General features: G+C 50.2%; 1 protein-coding gene across 2 annotated transcripts in view; it reads left to right on the top strand.

Moving 5' to 3' along the window:
- Nucleotides 1-9,443: 9,443 nt before the first annotated feature.
- The window catches only part of CACNA2D2 (calcium voltage-gated channel auxiliary subunit alpha2delta 2), a 111,258-nt gene continuing 97,906 nt past the window's right edge, over nt 9,444-22,795 (top strand). Inside the window, exon 1 of one of the 2 annotated variants that reach the window (XM_015874546.2) lies at nt 9,444-9,660. In XM_015874546.2, the coding sequence (XP_015730032.1) occupies nt 9,536-9,660 (125 nt within the window). In that variant the 5' untranslated portion in view covers nt 9,444-9,535. The remainder of the gene's footprint in view (nt 9,661-22,795) is intronic. The other variant, XM_015874547.1, reaches the window with a different exon arrangement.

Genomic DNA, 22,795 nt, shown 5'->3' with positions numbered 1-22,795 from the left:
ACAGGTGTGCCAAGGGTTCCACACGCAGCCAAGCAAGATGCCACCGTTGTGATGGCAATTGGAAACCATGGTCTGCTCCCTTCTCTGACTGGTAGCACACAGAAGTGTGTAGAGTAGCTTCTCTTAGTGGGAATATGCCCCTGCAATGCAATGCAGTGCAATGCAACGCACATCCCTTGGTGCCATCACATCATGATGATGTTGATTTGTCATGTAGAGGAACAACGCCTGCTTAATGTGATATCAGGGGCAATATCTCTGGAGAATGTCCAGTGGTCCCCACAGAGATACTGGATCCTGCCACCAGGTTTGTGACATGGCTGGATATAGATGTTAGATCATGTGCTGTGATGTACATCAGGGAGGTGCAGAAAGAAAATGACCCAGCCCAAGTGATCCAATCGCTTCCATATACCCAGAGTTCTTACATGAGCAAAAAGTTGAGATGGAAAAATTAAGTACTGTGGACTTAATCACTCTTTCGTGTATATGAAGGAGCCTATAATTCAGAATGTATTCCAGTGAATTCAGCAATAGGTAAAGCAACCTGCCCGGAATGCTGGTAAAAGACACAGGTTTTAACATAAAGGACATCCCAAGCTATGGGCAGGACGTGTTCCATCGTTGCCAATAGCCTCGTTAAGAGCTAACTCGTACCTGAGGAGGAAAAGAAGCAATTGGATTTACAGTACCTTCCATGATTAAATCACCAGGGGAAAGTAAAGAAGGACCTGAAATGGAAGGCACAGACTTGTAAACCGCATCCTTTGTGAAGGATGGAATCTCTTTCTTCTTGCAACCCTTGTGCCCCTTCATTCACAGCTTACAGAGGATTCACCGACTTTTATTATTTTGCCTAAACTACTGATTTTTCATCTTGCAGGGTGGCTTCAAAATCCAATGCGAACTTTTTAAGGCACCTAATGATCCATTCTATTATCCCCCAGGACAACTCCAGTTCCAGTGATTTCATGGGGAACTGATTCGGAAAATACCCTTTTTCTCCCTCGCTGTCTCCCAGGCCCTTGAACCACATTGGTGCCCGAATACCTCCTTTCTTTGTCACAGTATGGCAGTAGCCAAAGTCAGCCAGCAAACCTGGAGCGAGGGTTGATTGGGGAAACAGGCTCACCCTGTGTGCATCCCAAACAATGCAGCCATGGAGCTGCTTGAGTTCTGTGCCAAAGATGAGACTTTATTGTCAGGTCGCTTGAAAAGCAGCACAGATGCATGGGATTCCTTGCCCTTCTATTTCAACACATAATGCTATCTGTTTTTTCTTCTTTTCCTTTTATTTTTTTTTTTAAAGCCCCTGTTATTGATTTTCATTTTGCAATAAACATAGTTACAGACTTAGATAGACTTGAGAAACCGTAAGCCAATACCAACAGAAAGTATCTTATAGGGCTTATAAAGGGCTTATAAAATAGAGTGCTCACAGGTATTGTTGTTGAACTAATAAAGAGGCAGTTCAGAATGCAATAAAGCATTGCAAACTTTGTTTGGCCATCAACTTTGGTCTGAACTTCAGCACTCCTGAATCTTCGTGAGCGCTTCGTGCCACCACGTGAGGACAGGAATGTTTCCCTTCTGTGTATCTCAGTGCTGTAGAGGTGTCTAAACATTTTACTGACTGGAAAATTGAGCTACATAATCAAGGGATTTGCCTAAGGTAAGGCAGATAATTTCTGATATAATTAGGGCTAGAAATAAGGTCTCCTGATACTCTTAGCTTAACCATTAGACCTATTATCTTTTATAGCCTAACGTAAAGAAATTTGCATGGCAGAATTGCTGCACTCTTTCTTCCTGAAAGAGCAGTGTCTGAGCCTAACCCCTTCCTGCACCCATCCAGAGAGTCTCATCCAGTTTTTTTCTCTGCAGATTTGAGGACAAAAGAGAAATTTAGATCCCTACTCTATTTCAGATCCTGCACTGACTGGGATGGCTACATGTGGAATGCATACACCGCTGTGTGTTGGTAACCTGTGTTTGGCTTTATGTTTCTGTGCCTTGCTTATACCCACAGATACAGCAGGGCCTGCCCTGCTGCCATTCTCACAGGGCTTTTTGCTGCACTTGGTGTGTCAGCTCTGCCAAGCACCTGTTACGTATTGAGCTGCTGGGCATGCATGAATCATGAGCTACCTTGGCCATGCGCGCAGGGAGCTGCAGCAGGCAGATGTCTGTCTGCTGGAAAAATGCTGCAGCCACCCACCTCTCACAGAGGAATCAACCTTGGGGGAGGCGTGCTGTCACACTGGAGATGTGTGCCATGCATCTCCTGCAGCCGCAGCTGTGGTCATGGCATGGCACACCCAGAGGGAAGCACCTCGCTGCAGGCTTCCTACTTAGTCCACGTGACAAGGGCTGCTTTGGGGGCATTCAACCAGTTTTTGGTGCTGGCACCTGGCATCATGACAATACACTGCCACCGCCATGATTCACATCCTTTGGCTTGGAAGTGGGGATGCAGTTTGCACACATCCTTCTCTCTTTGATTTTCCAACACTTGTTGCAGCTGCCCGCTCTTGCTGTTACGCTCACTGAGATGAACAGGCCAGAGATATTTTTCTGTCATTTTGGAATAGCCTGATCGGCAGCACGGAGAAGATCAAAATGACACAAGAAGACAGAGACTCTTGCTTTAAAGGAGTGTTTCAGATGTGGGAACAGAGAGAAATGAAGATGTAACACTGGGGAGGAGAGAGAAAAAAGGAGAGAGAATTTGGCTTGGTAGAGCCAGGGAGACTGCGGGAAAAGAGCCAGGGGATCTGAGGGAAGACAGCACTGTCACCTCATCTTTGGATTAAAGAGCTCAGCAATAGGGCAGGTAAGAAAGAGGAAGGAGGGATGAGTAATGGGAGGGAGGATGCAGGAGGACAGAATGCCATTTTAGGAAAAAGGAAGGATAAAAATCTGTTAGAATGGCAAAGAATTCACAAAGTTCAGCTTCAACCATGAAATCAGGAGGGTGATACAGTTCTCATTTCTCCACAGTGGGAAGTAGCATGGTAGATTCAGACTGCAGATACTGGGGCTGTAAGGGCTGCCTGGATGCATCCAGAAAAGAAAGCAGTGGTACAATCAGAAAATGCCAATGGTACTCAAATATGCATGGTGAGAAAAAAAGGAAGCTGGCTTGTATGCAGGGAACAGCTGTGCAGAAACGATCTTCTTAACACTGTAGAGAACCACCAAGGCAACTATTTGGGAATGCAAAGACTCCGGTTTGTAAACCTAGAAACAGAGGCATGCTCTGATTTAGGGCTACTGCAGTTCCGCCTTGATGCTTACCACTTCCACCTCGAGGGGGAAAAACAAGTGCCAGAATGATTTAAAGACAGAATATCAACCCACACTGCTGCAGGCCTGCTTTCCACATTTTCTTGCTTTTATGGGTTTAGCTCTTGTTCCAAGAGAGGGACTTCTGTGTCTGTGTGTGTATCTTTCCTTCCAAAATTCATACGCGAAATCAATGACTGAAATTTTTAACAAAGACATTTGTAGCAATTTTCAGAAGCTTGTGAAGCATAACATCCCTCTCGCTCACCCCACGCTCCCATCAAACATGCAGCACTTTATAGGTAGAATTTGCTTGTGTAACTTGATTTTTTACGCCACTTCTCTTTCTCTCATTCACATTATAGCCAAAGACAGAATAGGGGAGATGACCTAAAGTACGAGGCACACATCTGTGGCCTTGGGAGACCTTCCTTCAGACCCTGTTGTGCTGCAAACATCGAGATGGATGACAGGAAAATCACCCTGCGTGCCCCGTTTCTCAGATTCCCAGTGGTAACGTGGGGATGGTGCTCCTTGCTTCGGAAGTGGTGGGAAGAGAAATCTGTTAGAGACTGCAAGATGCTCAAATGCTGCGACGTGGAGATGAATGTTAGGCAAATATGCAAACAGAACACCAACCAGATCCCTCGTTTTACTCAGCCCCCCGATGAGCATGCATCACATTCACAGCCCTGGGCCTCGGTGGCTGGATGGGCTTTAAGCCATGGTGGAAGGTGAAGATGAAGGCTGCAGCACAACGGTAGGGGATTTTTACTTCAAAGGCAAAGAAGCACAAATCGTTGCCAACGTCTTTATTTGAAAAACTTCCCAAGACATTTCTAAAACAGATTTTCTGTAAAATCTGTTGCATTCACAACTACAGAATGTTATGATTGAGCGCAAAAGTTTTTATAGCTGCTGAAACATAATAGAGGAATCCCAGGCTTGGGCCTATAAAACCTTTTACAGAACACCCGTTTGGATCCTTCCTACACATCATTCCTTCAGACCAGCAGTGGTTTCTGTACCAGCTGGGTATCTGAACATGGTGCAGAAACGCTGACCATCCCGTTCGGGGTGTGGTAAACCCTATTTGATTCAGGGGTTTTTATTTTCTTCCCCCATAGCTGAAACCTAATTAAACAATTGTTTTGGGCAAGAACACTGAGCCACGGGGATGGATATTAAATAATTGCCGGTCACATGCTTAGTTCCAGCCCAAAGGGCTTTTTGTTTCCAGCACACTTTATTCTGTCTCCCAGCTATGTCGCCGCGCGCTCTTCGCTGTTTTACACACTGTAACTTACAACAGTGCTCATTATTATTCATAGATTCATAGAATTTACGATTGTAAAGGCTGATGAGATGATCTAATCCGACCTCCTGCGTAGCACGGCCAGCCATTCCATCCGTTACTCCTCTGTTGAGCCTCGGAACTTGTGTTTGACAAAATTGGATCTTCCAGAGAGACATCCGCTCTTGACGTGAGGAATTCAAAAGGCAAATAATTCCTGGGTAGTTCTTCCAATATTTAATCATCCTTACTGTTAGAAAGCCTCAGTTCTGCACCTTGTTTCTAATTTGAATTTTGGGGCTTTAAACTCCAGCCATTGGCTCTTGTAATACATCTTTTTCCACTAGATTAAGAAGCCCTTTCAAACCGTTCTGTTCTCATGATAAAGGCACTTATCCAACCTAATCAAATCACCGTCAGGCCGTCTGCTGAATTTAATAAAAAGAAAAGTCTATTTATTTGGTGGAAGCTCTTGGAGGCCCCGGTCATAGAGAGAGGTCCCAAGGGATGGACAGTTCTTAGGGCTCAGTTTTCAGGAGTCCGACTCTTGCTTCCCTTCTCTGTCAGGGATTCCTGGTGCCCCCTTGGGCATGTCACTCAGCCCCTTTGCTTCTTGGCTACTCTCCTATAGGATGGGAATTCCAAGGTTTGCCTCTTGGAATGTACCTGTTACAACTGTCAGGTGCAGGGGGAGCAATGTTAGTCACTGCACTGAGCGCTGTAGAAGCACTTAACAAATGGCAATCCTTAATCATTGTCTAACTAACCGAAAAAAGCACCATCTGCATGTTTGATATAGATCGAGGTTGAATATCTCCTGCACTGAGCTCTACAAGTGCCGATCACAGTTGCTGTGTCTTACATTAAAGCAATGGCAGTTGCTTGTTTTTTTATCAACACATAGCGCATGCTTTCCTCTCCTTTATGAAACACAAAGATCTGGCACCAAGCAGCGCCATGCCTCAGCTGAGTAGTTCGGGTTTGAGAACCCTGAATAATAAGGAAAAACCTCTGAAGTCAGGATGTATATCAGCTATTATCTATTGCTCACTCTTAATTACCCATTCCCCTTATTTGTCTCCCTTTAATGGTATGTCAACCAGCATTTTCCAACCTCTCACTCAGAGTCTGATTTGCCAGGAAGGTGGGTTCGCATTTGCTCCTGTTAGAGGCGTGTGTTTAGCCATGGGCAGAGCCATGCTAACAGTTACACAAGTGTGGATCTGGATTAATTCCAAGAAAACGCTTCAGGTTTCAGCTGAACTGTTTGTCTGCTGAATTACCTTCGCTGTACCCAGGCGAGTGCTTGTGCCAAACCACCTGAAGGTGAAGCCTGGGTCGCTGAACCACCCTCATGGGAGGATCCTGTGCAGAACGGTGCTAACCCTAGGCATGCCAGCATCGCTCCTGCAGGCACCCATCAGAAATACATAAGCGGTATCGGTTCACTGTTTATTACCGAGAGGGAAAAGGAGTGGCCCTGAGTGCTCATTCCACTCAGAGTCTTTTGGTCTGTACAGCGGGGATGTGCTCTGTGAGAACAACATGGATGATGCTCCTCTCTCACCAAGGTACTGCATGAAAGCACATCCAGGGAAGGTCCAGGGTCTCTCCACACTCGGCTTACCCAGAGAACCATAGAATCCTAGAATGGCCTGGGTTGAAAAGGCCCACAATGCTCATCTCGTTCCAACCCCCTGCCATGTGCAGGGTCATCAACCAGCAGCCCAGGCTGCCCAGAGCCACATCCAGCCTGGCCTTGAATGCCTGCAGGGATGGGGCATCCACAGCCTCCTTGGGCAACCTGTTCCAGTGCGTTACCACCCTCTGGGTGAAAAACTTCCTCCTAAGATCCAACCTAAACCTCCCCTGTCTCGGTTTAAAACCATTCCCCCTTGTCCTATCACTGTTCACCCCCATTAACAGCCATACTAATGTGTCCATGCAGCAGTTACTGACTCCAAACGCTCACATTTTTCCTATTAAAGCATCAGTCAGGCTAGAGTTAAACTCACACCTTCTCGAGCGTTCACCTGCATTTGCAAATAAATCAGCCATAAGAACAACTTAGACAGCCTCCTCCTACGTGGCTTCTCCACTGAAAGACGTGGGAGAATGGCAGTGGTTCTGCCTGTCTTTCCACAGCTCTGCCAGTATTCAGGTATCATGCTGAATTTCTCAGGATCTCGTATGGATTGCAGCACTTTCATTGCAACCTCAGGCTGATTCACACCTTCTCTGAGAGCCTGCGCTGACATATTAAGAGCTGCTCCAGGGGTGAGCGATCTCCCCATGGCAGCAGTGGCCCTGGTGGTTGCATTGCAGCGGTGCTTTGGAAGATGCTGCAGGTTGGACAGTGCTTCGGAGCCCACAGTGCTGCAGTGTGAGCTACACACAACGTGAAAGGTAAAGCAGTAATGCTGTCCTACCTGCAGGAAAGAGAGTTCTGTGATTTGCTCCCTCCATTTCAGCCTTGATTTTGAAGGCTGTTGGCATAAGGACTTTATAATACGCACTTTTTATGGAGGTCTTGGGCGTTCCTCTCTTAGGTTTACAGGATGGTGCAGATCAACACTTTTTCCTGCCTTCAATTTGCCCCTGGCATTCAGAACTATCCCCAAGCAGTTTGCTACAAACCAGCCTGGCCTCGTATGGACTGCAGATATCACAGCAACAAGTTCAACATAGCAAAAAGCATTCAAAAGAACAACTGCAAGGAAAATAAAACCAAACGTCCATCCCAGCAGCGTGGGGCTGCTTTTCCTTTTTGAGAAAAGAGACCTTTCGGGCACCACTTTGTGTTTATAAATCCAAGCAGCGACGTTTGGAAGTAATACTTGACATCTAGAGCTCTGTTGCTATTGCAAGGCTCCAAGGTCAAACCTTGCTCTGAAGGATACTGATATGTGGATTAAAACAAAGCAATTGTAAGGGTTTGGAGAGCCACGTCCCGAAGAATAAATCAGCCACGCAGCTCTGAGTGTGTCGGATTACTGCAGTGGTGACTGAGAGCTGCTGTGCACACGCACACGACAGCACAACAGGCTGCAGCATCCAGAGCCAGGGCTGAGCACGCATGTAATGCATTTGCAGTCATAGAGCAGCCAAGCGCTGAGCAGCAGGCATTTGGAAGGGCAGCTGGTAGCCACAGCAATATGCAGTTGTGTCCCTGAGCTTTCCCAACAAGACGAAGGAGCAGACTGCATTGTGCAGGAAATCCCATGTTATAAAGGGTGTCTGGCAATTGTGGTGCTGCATCACAGACATTGGGTCTGCTGTTGGAAAAGGAACCTGAAACCCACACCCCCATGGGCCCATACCTCGAGATATGTCTTCCTCTGGGGCAGATACCAACTCACCCCACACCACATGATAAAGAAAACACTGGCATGAGAGCAGGATTTATATCCCAAGAGTTTGGAAAGCCAAATGCTACACATTGAAGTGCATTGACCCACTGCTGCCAACCCCGTCAGCAATGGACAAACTGTGTTTATCGTGGCATTGCTCTGTTTCCCATATATGCACTGAGATGATCCGCTCGCCACAGCTGACACACACTCAGGGGCTGTAAATCGGGCACTTTGTATGACAGGCCAGTAACTGTGATTGCGGCTGTAACGACCCACGAGAGCCTGTTTTAAACTCCATGTGGTTGTTGCAGGAGAAAAGCAGGATGTGAAACAAGACCATGTCCTGGAGAGGGTGCAGAAAACTGCCATTGCCTGCACATGGGGCTGGAGCTGGGGAGGGAACATAGACAAACTTATTTGCTAATATATAAAATATTTGCTAATGTTTTATTGAAGCATTAAGTTACTGTGTGCATCCATCTCTGTGCTGAGCACATCAGGTCGGTGTCAGATGGTTCTCAGACTTTTCTGGATTTAAGTGTGGGCTTTACTGCCGACTTCCAACATGACTTGAGAAAATGACAGTGTTTCTCTACCTCATTAAGAAGGAATTGGCTCTGTGCACCAGCTCGGGCTGCCGTCAGCACACCAGATCCTCCTTGCCCCATTTTTATATCAGTGCTTCTCACTGCATGAAACCCACAGTGCAGCCGGGTGGGACCATGTGAGCTCCTACACTCGGTGCTCCTGGGATGCTGTTGGTCCAGAATGTGTTTTTGTCCCACCACAAATGAGGGACAGAGACAATTCCAGCAGCAGAAGCGAAGCCCACCCGCACAGCAGCGCTTCAGAGATGGAGCTCCCCATGGAGATGTGCCATCCCTCACTAAGGGGCGGCTCGCAGCTGCTGCAGCTGGAGGTCCTGCTGCTGGCGTGGGGCCACGGAGCTTTTGGGATGGCTCCTGCTCAAGAGCTCACGGGCCGACCAACACACCTTTGCAGAAGCTATAGGGGTGCTGGCCTCGAGTCAGCTGGCCCGGGGTGGGCATGGTGCCCCTGTCCTCGTGCCCTGCACTGAAGCTGAGCAGCCTCGGGCTGACATTACACCGCGACCACCTCAAAACAGCCGGCGTGCTTTAGGGCCACCTCGACGCCTCCCATCGCTGGCAGCATCGCTGACCGCAGCGTCAGCACCGACAGCGCCGGGGGGCGCTGAGCCGAACCCCCCCGGGAGCAACGAGCCGGGACCCCGCGTGCGCCCACCCGACCCCCGAGCGAAGGGGGCGCGCGGGGAGCGGCGCATGCGCTGCAGGCGGCGGGGCGGTGGGGAGGGGGGGCCGGAGCGGGGCGGGGAGGCGGCGTTGGGGCGGAGCGGGGCCGGGCCGTGCTGCCCACCGCCCGCCTATTAGAGGGAAAGTAGCGGGGCGCGGGCGCTCAGTGCTGGCCGCCGCCGGGAGGCAGCGGGCGAGCGGCCGCCGGTCGGTGCCTTTTTCCTTCCCCCCCTTCCCCCCCCCCCCCCGTTCGCCGCACGGGTGGTGGCGGCGGGGGGAGCCGCCCCGCGGGGCCGCCTCTGCCCCTTCCCCGCCGCGCTTTTAATGGAAACATGGCGATGGCGGCTCCGACCGGCAGCGCTGCGCCCGTCGCCCCGGCGCTCTGCGGCCACCTGGCCCTGCTGCTGCTCCTCGCCGCCCCCGCCGCGCACGGCTACAGCTTCCCCCAGCAACACACGTAAGTGCGGCCGCCGGCCCGGGACCCCCGCCCGGTGTGCGGGGCCTGCGCGGGGAGCGGCGGGCGCCGTTGGGGCCGCGGTTGGAGCCGCTCCTCGGGCGGGCGGGGGGCAGCGCCATGGGCGGGGGGCGAACGGCGGCCCCGAAGTTGCTGCGGAGCTCAAACTTCCCCGGGCGGCCGCCGCATCCCCCGCTGGGGGCGATGGCTTCGCGGCGGAGTCCCGAGCACGCAGCGTGCTGTGTGTCCCCCCCCTTCCCTTCCACCCCTGTCTCTAGTCGGCCGGATGGTGCGCGGATGGGCGGCCCCATGGCTGCCCCCTCACCTGGCCGAGGGGCCGGGGGCTGTGAGCAGGGATACGGGCTGGGGGCTGCGCGGGGCTGCTCTGGGCTCGGTACCGCCGGAGCCCCGCGCACGGGCAGGAGGAATCTTTGCCGAGATGTATTTTAAGAGCCTGTCGTCTCCGTTATGAAATGCTGCTTGTTGACACAAAAACTGTGTGTGTGTTGGGGGGGGGGATACATCCCGGCTATTCAAAGTATTGGCTGCCGCCGTGTCCTTACAGGCGCTGATTCTGGAGGTGGGGGAAGATTTCAATGACACGGAGTTAATAATAGCAGCGCTGCCCTTAACTTTGTGCTGCCCCGGTGCATCGGCACCGCTCCGTGTCACAATCCTCTGCCATTCCTGATTTGCTTAAGAATAGGAATAGATATACATGTGTCATACAAAGTGTTTTGGAAAGCTTTTCAGATGAGCGTCTTTGATCTCCGAGTGCGTTTTTCCAGGCGTGCATTCAGGCCTTCTGAAAAGAAGGCTTATCGGCAGGAGGAACGGTGTTGTTTATTCGGGAGAGCTGCAGCTTACCCTGCTAATATCTGCTTCGCTGGAGGCACGGCTGTTTGCGCTCCTTTTTCATCAGAAACGGCTCCGTTCGGCCACATCCCTCCTGAATTCTTGTGGTCCTCACATCCACGTTTCTAAATCTCTCTGACCTTTGAGAGCTGATGGGATCCCGTGCCTTGCCATCATGTACGAGCTGAAATCCTTCTGAATAAGACCCTGAGAAATGTCTACCTACAGGGGGAGAAGCAGGAAGGGAACGCAGCGCCGAGTACCGGGGCCTGGTGGCCTCATCCTGTGCCTCTGCGTGCTGCTCCTAATGCTGGGAGAACCCCTGTGTGAGCCCCAGGAGTTGTGTGTGTGCTGAAGCACAGCTGAAGTTCGTGGGGTGCTCTCAGTGTTCTGGCAGCTCGTTCTGGGGTTGTGTGTCAGCTGTTGCTTTTTCTTCTGTTTTGTGCCCTAAATCCCCGGTGTGCAGCAGCGTGCTGTGCCGAGCTCTGCTTTCCTTCCCGCTGCAGAAAGTTCTGTTGGCTTTTCTTCAAGAAGGCTCTTGTGTAGGGGGGACATCCTTAGGAGATGTGTAATTTGTGGATAACGCGCCGGCCTTCCATGCACCCAGACCAGTCTTTAGCTGTGTTGTCCCAGTGAACTGCGCCAGCTTTTTGGCCAAAGCAGCTTTATTGCAGTTAACCTGTTGGGGTTTCTGGGCTGGATGCTGTTAGCTCTGCGCTCTTCTGCTTACGGTGGTGTTATCAAAAAGGCCTGACCTGCACTGACAAAAGCAATATACATGAACCAGCAAACCACAGGTAGCAGTGTGCTGTTTGAAGGCTGAGCGTGTGTCTCGGTGAGGAGCAGTGCTGGCGTGCGAGGGGAGGCATGGAAAGGATGTGAGACCTCAGCCTGACCCGCTGCCTCTGTGCTCGTGTCGTTCTCCTTGTGACCTGCTTTGTGAGCTTGGAGATAAGAAGAGCCACGGGTGGAGATGTGATGCTGATGCACAGTTGCTGGGCAGTAGGCAACGCCTGTCGCGTGCGGGCTGGAAGCTGCGCTGTGCCCTGGGGCCTCCGTGCTTGTTTCTCAGGAGAGTGACATTGATGGGAATGAGAAGCGCGATGGCAGCTGGCACCAACGCTCAGATAATGCCTTCATCGAGTGGTTCCCTGTGTGCGCCCTTCTGCTTTCTGAAGGTGTTGGATATAATGGAAATGGTTTCTGAAAGGTGTGTCGGTCAGCAGCTGGGCCGTGCTGCTGGAGCAGCATGCTGAGCTCTCCCAGCCGCCAGCTTTTCTCCTCCTTTGGACGTCGCACCCTTGCAACAACAGCAAATGACACAGAGCCTTGATGAGAAACCTTGTTTGTCTGTGGAGGTTTGTGTGCTGAAGTCGCATTGGGCTGTTGGCTCGCAGCATTCAGCAGCACGGAGCCGTTCTGCTCTGCCCAGAGCAGAAGGAGCAATGAGGGCATTTTTGCTGGGAGCAAATAGGGGGGAAAGAAAAATGGAGATGAATTTTTCTTTTTCTTTTGCTACAATTTAATATCTGCCATCAGTGGTTTCTGTGTGTTGGTTCTTGGTTTTGTCCCCAATAAATCTCTGTTGCTCCACGTTACGTTTCTCCTCCGGGGTCGCACGGCTTTAATCATCTTACACCAGGCTATGGAAGGCTCGACTCAGCCAGTTGTGCAAAGGGGAATTGCTCATTGAGATTTAAAGGGCAAAATCCCAGATTGGAACAGACCCATCAGGGTGGGTATGTGAGGTGATGCCCGCTGGATGACTGGGCTCCTCAGGGTCACTCCTGTATGAGTGTGTGTCTGTGCGGTCAGGGATCAGCAGCTGTCGGAAGGAAAGCTGTTGGCTGCTGCTAATTCTTCTGTTCAATACAGCAGGGATACATACAGGGATACATAAAGGGATACATACAGGGATACATCGCTGTGGCAGCACGGAGCGGTGTGAATGTCTGGGCGCTGTGGCAGTGGGTGGCCGAAGCCCGGTCACCGGGGCAGCCCTGCGCCTGCAGTGCCATCGCCTCCCGTTAGGAGCGCTGGGGGACGCGGCTGGCTGAGCAGGGAGCAGCCCCCTCCTCGCTTTGCAGAAGGGCTGTGTCGTTTGGGCTTGATGGGAAATTGCCATCTGCTAGAGGTGGCGAGCCGTTTGCTTCCTGCGAGGAAGCAGGTGTGCACGGAGCTGCTGTGTGCCTGCTGGTGGGGCATAGGGAGAGGCCTGGGGACCTGTGTCTGTCCATCCTTCCTGCACAGCATCACAACGTGCATTAAACCTTGAGGTGTTTGCATTGTGCCAGGTGCACGAGGCTCCTGCTGAGAGCCACGAGGCTGATGGGTGCCCGTTGCCACTGGAGGGTGGGCTTGAGGTTGCCTCCACTTAATTAATTGCTTCCTTTCAGCAGGCTTTGATTTGTGCTCGTGTCATTTTGTCCTAAATGAGGTTAACGATGCTGGTAGTGATGGCACATCTGGGCTAGCAGGGCTTGAAATAAATAACTCTATTAGGGACTGGATGTTTGAGGGTTTGCAGGATGCTGTGTAGCGGGATTCTCTTGTTCTGCTGCTTGCCTGCTGTGCAGTCAGAAAATCTCTTCCAATTGTGGTTTTTGATGTCTGGGAAGGGACCTTGTTGGGAAAAGAGCAGGGAGGAAGCATGACGACGGTCCTGCTTGTCTTCTGCTGCACATGGCTGAGCAGCCAGCCCGCTGGGAGGGTTGCTGTGCCCCAGTGCTTGACATTGCATTGCTCCTTCTGGGAGGGCGAGAAGAGCTCATGCTGCTGCAGGCAGCAGTGGCCCTGCTGTTGGCCTCATATGGGCTCTGTAGCACTGGTATCACTCTTTGGGTGTGTGGGGACACCTGAACAGCAGTAGGGAGAGCAGTCATTTGCAGTATTTCTTCAATGTTATCGGTGTTTTCTCCCTTCCTGTTACCAATTCTGAATGCTTCCTACTCGGCTCTCACATTGGGAACAGCTGTTTATGAACCCGAGTCTGGAAGAAGGGAAGGAAACCAGGACAGCTTCCTTGAGGAGGAGTGGGCAGATAAAGCACAGCATGTCAATGTGCAATGTGTGCTGTCACCAGCCTGGCTCAGTTATTAAGCATAGACTGGGATAAGCAGCTACCAATGCCTAACAACTTCTGTGGTCCTCAAGGTTCTATCGTATCTTCCTCATTCCTTTTCTCCCCACTTTTATCCTCAATCCCTCGTAGCAATAACTTTCTGGTGGGAGAGTAGGGAACCTGCCGCATCTGTATGGCTGGTGCTTGATAGGCATGCAATGCAAACTGAGGGTGATTCTGGAGGCCCTGAATGGAAAACTTGAGTTTATCCTTGAACAGACCTGGTGCTGGGCTTTGAAAGCCATCAGGAAGGCTCTTGAGGGCTTTAAGCACTGGGACATCTGCACACTATAACACTGTTCATGTGCACAAACTGTGGAATTTATACATTATTTCTTTTCCAGCAATGAAATATTCAAGTGGGATGAAATAAAAGGGAAAGTCATTACAGAGCAGAGTACTTGAGCAAAACATTCAGGAAGAAAGGATGCTCTCTGAATGGTTCCATGTTTACTTTCCTACGAGCCACTCGAAAGCAGAACATGAGCAAGATTCTTTTTCCTCTCTTAGTCACTATCTGTAGGTCATAAATTCCAGGATAAAAAATAAAAGGTGATTACCCAGAGCAAAGAATTAATTCTTCAGCCATAAAGCAGAACATCATGCACTGATGGATGCAAGGGGTTGGGCTGCTCACGCAGATCAGCTCAGAGCAGGTGGAAGGGCTGTGATGACCTGGCTGGGCAGGCTGCATGCTCTGTGTTCATCAGTTGTGTGTAGCTGTTGTTCTTGCCTACAGTTGGGCCCCCATGGTGCTGGTGCAGAGTGACTGCATAGCAGTGTCCCTTCTGCAGGGCCAGGCCTTATCCCAATGCTGCTGCTTGGGGCTGGGAGCTGTGGAGGAGCTAATTGCAGGTAGCTGTCAGGTGGGGATAAATGGGGGCCATGCACCATTTGGAGGAATAGCTCTGATGTTGGTAAAGCTGTGGGTGCAGCTGCCAAAGCTGAAGTCGGGTTTCCATCCTGTAGTGAGCCAAGGGCTTGCTTTGTGCAGTAGCACCAACAGAGTGCATAGAGTTAAATCTGAGGATGGGATGCAGTGTGCTTTCAGCCCTGCTTTGTGTCAGGCTTTCATGCTCCTACAGTGAAGAGGAAATCCTCCCAAAGAATGAGTCTGCTGCCCCACTGTCTGTGTCTCATTGCTCCACAAGGGTGGCAATGGAGCTGCCTTCCCCAGGGACAGCTGGAGCTACTCATATCCCAGCAGGTATCTGTAATGGATCTACTGGATCCCCTGGGCAGGCTTTGGGTCCCTTGGGTGCTGCAGGTGCTGCCCTGTCCCACGCTGACATTTAGGGAATTCTTGAGGCGGTATCAACAGTGCCTACAGTGCGTATGAGTATCGCTGATGGAAGAGTGATGGATTACAAAAGACACGTTCATTTACCTGACAAAGGTTGTCTATCTTGAATTATTTATGAGGCTTCACAGCAAGCTAGTAAATTGTGTAAAAGCAATGAAGTCCTGGTAATGTGAGCCTCCTCTGCAGCTTCATGGAGTGGAGTTCTGCTGAGAAGGTGGAGGGGGGGGGAGGAGAAGGAAGAAATAGGAAACGGGTGGAGGGGCAGAGGCTGCTGTTTGGGTGTGCAAATGATGAGGTGTGCGGAGCAATGAAGTGCAAATTAGATCATGCTGTGCGCTGGAGCAAATCCTGTGCGGTGTTAGAAATCAAGGCGTGCTTTGAGGAAGGGTGGGGGAAAGGATGGGAGGGCAGAAACAAGGACAGACACAAGGACAGAGAAGGTGACAGTCTCACAACTGCTGAGGCTCTCAGCCTTCCCAGAGCAAAGTCACACCCTGAACTATTAAATGGGTCTTATCTTATAATACCTTTCAGCTCCTAATGGGTCTGGGTCCCACAACCTTCCTCTTGCAGCAGGTTGGCAGGCTCCTCTCCAGTGGGTGCTCAGCATTCTGCTGTCCTGAAGGATTTTGTGTCTAAGTTCATCCATCCTCCAAATAAGAAACCAAAACAAGGTGCATATTTGTAAATACTGTTCAGAGCTGCTATAAGGTCCATGTTCCATCCTTTTGTCCCCTTGCACTTGCCTTTGTTGAACGTCATGAGGGCCCACTGGGTCTTTCAGGATGGTGGTATAAAAGATGTACAGAGCTCTAACAGGTTTTGTTTCAGCTGAATCAGGTATATTGTGTTTGAATTCTCCTATCTATTAATTTTTTAAGCAGTAATACCTTTATTGTGACTTCTAAACGTTTCCTCTGCAGTATGAAACAGGGAGAGCTGGGAATGCAGAGCCCTGTTTGTGCTTGTAGCACACAGTGCTTAGCAGTCAGATCTCTGGCAGCTGTAACATGGGCACTAAATGGGACAGAGCTAAGTCAAGCCAAGTGCCTAATGTTCAGCTTTATCAGGTGTTGAGCACTGAGATTCTGGGCTGTGAGTGGCTGAACATCTCCATAACAAACTCAGCAGAGCCAGGAGGAGCCAAAGTAGCATTTGCTCACATCTGAGGTGGTCTGATTTATAAGGGGTCTGTGGCAGGTGTTTGGTGCGGTGTCACATCCCAATGCCATGTATAGGCTCGTGCTTCCAGGAGCATTGCAGGGCAGGGGAAAACCCATCGCCTGTGTAAACCTAAACCGTCTGCAGCACTGTGTCATGCGTAGAAGGGGGGGAAAAAAGGATGGAAGAATCGGCGCTTAATTATTCAAGACCTGCAAGCTGCAAAGAGTTCCAGGACAGCGAGCCTCCAGCCAGGCGTGCGTCATGGCTTTGTGGGCACTCTGCTTTCTCCCCTCTGGGTTAGCAGGAGGGTAGGTTACACCAGGATGAATAGAGGAGAAAGAACCACTCACCCAGCTCTCGTTTTTCACTTATTCTGTTTGCTGGGAAATCTTAATAAGGGTTGATCAGTGACCAAACGGATGACATTATTTTGCCTCCCACAGGATGACAGCACGTTGCAGGGTGCAGACCAAGCGAGCGTCAGCCCCAAATGGGCTCTCTCTGCTGACAGGCAGGAGCGTCCTCGTGTGCCTCCTTGGCTGCGTGCTGGGGGGCTGCTCCTGATTGAGCCATTCTTCCTGACATTGGGTTTATTATGATGCTGAAGAATTTGCCATTGTCAGCCTTGCGTGCTGTGCTCTGCCACGGCTGCGTTTGGCTTGAAAACTGAGAAACACTGGATTTATTTCTGAGGTTCTGGGCCAGATTCATCCCTGATGTAACTGTGCTGAGAGCTGTGGGCTTGTGCCGGGGGTAGCTTTAGGTCTTTGCCTTACTTTAAAAATACGGTGGTGGTTGTGCTTGCTTCTGATTTGTATTGTGAGCTGGAGAACCGCATCGTGCACGTGATCCACCTTCTCAAGTTGTGCTCCTGGTTCCAGGTGACCCCATTTAGCACCTGACCTGACAGCAGATATGTTATGTTGGCATTCCTGCCATCAGTACCACCTTTTGCCCACTGCCCGAAGACTTGCTGGGACCCTTCTGTATCCCTCTCTCCTCGCCATGTTTATTTCTCTTGGCTTGCTCTTCACTTCAGAGAAGAATCTGACCAGCTGTGTCTGTGCCCTGTCCCCTGCATGCTCCGTGGGATGCATGCAGCAGAGCTGTGTGCCCTCAACCCTGCTCTGCTCCCCACGTGTGGCCTGGCCTTACAGCACTGCTCTCCTGCAACCCTTTCCTGTGTTTCCTTCATGTCCAAGTGGAGCCCTGTGCTGAAAGCATCACTGCTTCAAGCAGTTCATGAATGCGATTACGTGCGCTGAAAGCAGCCTTTTCTATTCTGTAAGAGCCACTTAATAAATGTCACTTACTTGGTGATGTTGGGTGCGTGGCCTTCCTCTCATCAGGAGGCCGTGGTCGGCCCCTGCCGTGTTCTCTGCAGTCACAGCGCTGTGATGGAGAGTAGTTTGCCACTTGACAAGACGAGGTGTTGCAGTTTTGTGCTGGCAGTGTTTGTGTTGCAGGGCTTCCATTATGAGCAAAATCGGACCTCAGCCGGCCTGGCTCTAGTGGTATGTAGGTTGCTCCAGAAGTAATGCCTCCTCTTTATTTCCTTGGAAACCACAATGGATACAAAGAGCATAAAAACATTCCTTGGCAGAGCAAATTCTCAACAATAAGACGTTATTTTTTCAATGTAGTTACTACCTTTAGCTGTGCATTTTCACCAGCAATGGTCAACAGCCAATGTCATGTTCAGCAGCTGATGCTGGTTAAAGGAGGGGGGGATGCTCAGTGTGATGGCATTTGTCTTCCCAAGAAACTGTCACATTTGATAGGCCCTGCTTTCCTGGAAGGAGCTGTGTGTCTGCCTGCTTCTGGGAAGCAGAGAATGATTCCTTGCTTTGCTTTGCTTGTGCATGCAGCTTCTGCTTTCCTCACAAGCTGTCCTCAGCTGAACTCCTGAGTTCTTGCCCTTTGACTGTGCTGCTTTTTCTCCTGCATCCCACTTGGGGAGAGCAGTGGAGCAGCTGCGTGGCTCTGAGCTGCTGCTGGGTTAAACCACAGCAGGCGTGCAGGTAGCCTGGGGCACGGGTAGCTTCCAGGAGTCCACCTGTGCTTCAATCTTGGCCTGCTTGTGAGCAGCAAAATTTGCTTGGAAACAGTTATTTCTTAAAATTAGCCTTGTGCTAATCTTACTGTGATAGCACAGCTCTGCCAGTATGTGGGTTAGCAAGGTGTTCCTGGCTGAGAACAAGGGCAGATCCTGACTTTGCTGAGGCTCCTCCAAAGACCATCTCTTACACCTTTGCTTTCTGGAGCTTTACACCAGACAAATTTGTCCCCGTTTTCCATTGCCAGGCCTGTCTTCCAGGTGTTCTCTTATCCTCAGTTGATCCCCTGGCCTACTTTCTATCCCCTACATGTTGAGATGTGACCAGCCTGTTACTGTTGGCAGGAGCAAAGCTTGTGCACCTTGGGCCTGTTCCCTGGGGAGGCAGAATTCTGTCTTGATGCCCTTAGGGCTGTCCCTCATCCCTCACCCCCACGGAGTGAGCATCTTGCCCTGCTCTGTCTTCTACCTCTCCTAATGGCTTTTTACATGCAGTTTGAAGCAGCTCTTGCATTTCCTTATTGCTCATTTTACTGATGAAACCGAGGCTTCAAAAACTCCAGTATGTCAGCAGCAGAGCAGGAAATGTAACCTAGATCATGTAATTCCTTCTGTTCCGCTCCTCCGAATGAATCCATGCACTTCATTTCAGGATAAATGTTTCTTCTGCAGTGTACTAACAAATACAAGAACAGAGATGTAGCCAGGAGGACTTGTACTGCGGAGAGGGGACCTTTCTCTTACTTTGGCATTGGGAGAGTGGGAGCTGGCCTTGGCAATGAAAAGTGCTTCTGAAGGATGATGTTCTATGGCAGGTTGGGAACCAGGACCTGGGCAGCACTTTCAGTCAGCTGGAGGACAGAGGGTTTGCAGCATAACTAAGTGCAGGCACTGGGCTTTTGGAAATGAGATGGGTGCCCTCTGCATGAGCCCCATGTTGGCTGCTTGTGCCATTTAAATTGCAATCAGGCACCCTTCCCAAGAAATGCTCTCTTGAAAATTACCTTTTTGTGCTGATGATGCGCTCGTTTAGGATTGGATCTGTTGTGCTCATTGTCTCCCAGCAGCGGGTACTCGGTGGTGGGATGGAGCTGCAGGATGGAGGCTCCTGATACCCCTCAGATGTTTGTCCCCTCTTGTGGTACCCAAGGTGTCAGCTGAGCATTTTCCACTCTGTGTGTGTGCCTCAGGGAGATGCTCGAGGCCATTAAGCTGGGTAATTTACATGCTTCTTGAGCCTGTGCCTAGGGAAATATATTTCACAGGTAATTTCAAATCTCTTGGCGTGTGGCAGAAGTCATTATTCTAAATAGAAAGGGGCTGCTGATGTCATGAGCCCCATTGAGAGGAACTTGTTAACGTTGGGGTTTTGTCTCTTACAGAGAAGAGCCCAGAGTAGCCTGCGGGTGGGGTGTGGGGACATTGGCTGGCATCGCACTTAATGCCAGCGCTCACTCACAAGAGCAGAAGAGTGAATATCCTCATCATCTGAGGTTCTGCTTAATGTGTGTGCATTGCAGGCGTGGGCTGAAAGATGTGCTCTGGAGTGTCGATGGCTGCGAGAGTTTCCAGCTTCGGTGCTTCAGTGCAGTCTTCAAAGTGCAGACATCCAACTTCACATCAGGAGATTGAGTTTCATGTCTGACTGCTGCTGAAAGTGCGTCTGGATTCAAGACCGCTCCTTCACCTGTGTCACTCAGCTCTCCCTCATAAAAGAGGGAAAAACTGAGTAGGATTTGGTGGTTTAATGTCGGTCCGTTCCCTCATGGTGGTGTCTGGACTTTTGCACTATCAGGGCTTTAATTGTGATGTTGTGTTGGGATGACCATCGTCCTGCCCAGCTCTCCAAGGTGCTGCTGGGTCTGGGGTAGTGAGTGCCATGGATCTGTGTCCTGAGTGCTGCACAGCAAGCCTGGCTGCTTCCTTTGGCCTATTTTCAGCATGGTTCTGTGACCATGGTTTCAATAGGCTTGTTTCCTTCTCAGAGGAAAGGTCTTCTGTATTTATTTTTCCCCATGGTGGAAGGAGTGTTTGGGTGGTGAGAAGGAGGGGAATGCTGGCAATCCGCCCCTGCTCCTGTTGTGCTTTGCAGCAGCATTGGGACAAAGCTGAGCAGGGTTTCATGCTTCCAGTGTCCCTGCTTCACGTGGGGCCAGCTGCTGCCTTACAAGTGCAAGGGTCCTGCAGACAGCTTTTAGATGTGTGTCACAAAGCGCTGAGGTAATGGCATAAAATGCAGTAAATTATTATTTTTTTTTATGTTTTCCACCTCCACCCTCTTTTGTTTTCTTTCATTGCAGAAAGGGAGCTGTACAGTGAGCAGCTTCTAGAAATGAAGGTGACTGCATGTGAAATAACAGGGTTCTGGGTGTTTGGCTGGTGAGAGATGCAATGAGAGAGCATCGCTAAGTGCTTTATAATAACAATGATTACCACATGCTCTTAGGAGACAGGAATCTCTCAGGTAGGGAATGGTGTGGAGAGGGGCTGTTTAAGGTAGGGATTTAACTAGACAGGCATCTAGCAGCAATGACATCCAGGGAGCTCTGAGGAATGCTGTCTTGTAGTAGAAGACTTTTGTGGCAGAGACTAATGCTGCCTTTGCTTGCTAAAGAAATTCAGCCCAAGTCTGACTAGTCAGTGGTTCTCTGAGGCTCCTTAGCATGGCTTGTATCTTAGTGATCTGGTTCATCGCTGCATGCTTCATCTGATTTGGAGCAGCTGAAATCTAAGGGAAGGGTGTGCCCTGAGGGCAGCCCTCCAGTGTCCTGTGGGTAATACAAGCTGGCCAGCTCGCCATCATCAGCTTACACCTGTTCTGCTGCATCTCTTTGTGCTGCTGTGGCAGCAGCAACATCTTTTGGCAGAGCACCTCACGTGAGCAAGAGCGCTTTGGGAAACTTTCTTGGTGGTGGTTGTGGTCAGTGTTTTATTTCCCGGTTGTCCCTCTGATGTTTTTTTCTCCCTCACCCCTTAAACATCCTCTAGTCTGGAAGGAACGTCCATGTCAGCTGGGGTGGTCACTCTGCAACTGGACAGTGGTGCAGGAACATGGGACACCTCCTGGCATCTCATCACAGAGGTGTGTTTGTGTGCTTTAGATGACAGTGCTCTGGTGGTACAGTGCAGAAAGGCTGCCTGGACTGCTTTGCTGTAGCCGTGCTGGTGTGCTCAGCTGATAGCTTTACTGTGTCTCCAGGCTGTGAAAAAATCTCCACTATCCCCAGTCCCAAGTGCAGGTCCTGCTGGGTGCGTCTATTCTATTTTCTGGCATAGTTCAGCCCCCAGAATCCTCATCTGGTGATAAAGATTTACTGGAAGGAACAAGAAGATGCAACAATCTATCCTACTTCTGTCTAGCTCCCAAGAGAGTCATGAATTATACACGGAATAAACAAATAACCTGATATGTCTGTCATTATATCATAAAGGACTTTAATAATTCATGCAGCTTGCAAAATCTGTACTAAGACCTGCGCTTGGTAACCTTATCTCTGCAGTGGGGGATGGGATCTCTTCTGCCTCTATTCAGATTGCATCTGTAACACAGGGAAGGAGACAGGCAGGAGAGAGGTCTTATCACAAAACTTCATCTGTGTAACGGGTTGCAAAGGAATGTGCAAGAGTTATCAGCTGTGGGGGTCTCGAGGCATCCTGAAAATGACAAGTGGCTGCACAAGGTGAAATTTATGCAGATAATGTGCTTAATAAAACTGACACCTCTTCACTTATTTATTAATTCATTGAGCTTCGAGTCCAGGTTTGTGACAAGCTCTGAGATCAGGAGCTCATCCTAATCCTGCACAATGGGAGTGCAGACGTGGTGGAGCCCACAGGCTTCTGCTGCTCCTGATGAGCATCAGCAAGTGTGCGATAGCGATCTGGTTTCAAGATGCAAAACAGGAGCAAAAAAAGCCTGTAGCTTTCAAAGAATCAGGGCTGCTAAGACTTGAGATTTGCTTTGGCTTTGAACACAACAGTTAATTGATCAGGGCAGCGCATTTCTGGTATCGACAGTGCAGTGTTAGTTGTGGTAGTTGAAGCTTCTGGCTTCCTTTGCTTGCACTGCAGTCCTGGAGGCTGGTACTGTTGCTTCTGCCTCTGTCACATGAGATGTCAAAGCAGCTGAGCTACCTGGTAAAGTTTCTGTTCACAAGAATATCCTCAGAGCGGCAAGAGCAGTTCATCCGAATCTCCAGACATACATAAGTAGCTTATTCCACTGTAAGGCAACCCAATTCATTTTTCCTTCTTAGAACCAACCTGAGTAGACTGCACATGTGGCAGAGGACTCAGCCAAGCTGAGTGGTGCCATTGACATGCTAGGAGGGAAGGGATGTCATCCAGAGGGACCTGGAGAGGTGGGACCACACCAACCTCATGAAGTTCAGCAAGGTCAACTGCAAGGTCCTGAACCTGGGTCAGGACAATCCCAAGCACAGACACAGGTTGAATGGAGAATGGCTTGAGAGGTGTCCCTGCCTACAGCAGGGGGTTGGAACGAGATGGCCTTAAAGGTCCCTTCCAAACCATCCTATCGTTCTGTGATATTGCTGTGTTGAGGAGGGGCTTGCACACATGTCAGTGATCCATGGAGCGCAGTGTCTGCCTGGTGGCCTTTTGCAGCACTGCTGGGCTA

The sequence above is a fragment of the Coturnix japonica genome, chromosome 12 (assembly GCF_001577835.2).
Source record: "Coturnix japonica isolate 7356 chromosome 12, Coturnix japonica 2.1, whole genome shotgun sequence".
Classification (NCBI taxonomy): Eukaryota; Metazoa; Chordata; class Aves; order Galliformes; family Phasianidae; genus Coturnix; species Coturnix japonica.
The sequence above is the reverse complement of the archived record's forward strand: the minus strand, read 5'-3'. Positions and strand labels throughout refer to the sequence as shown.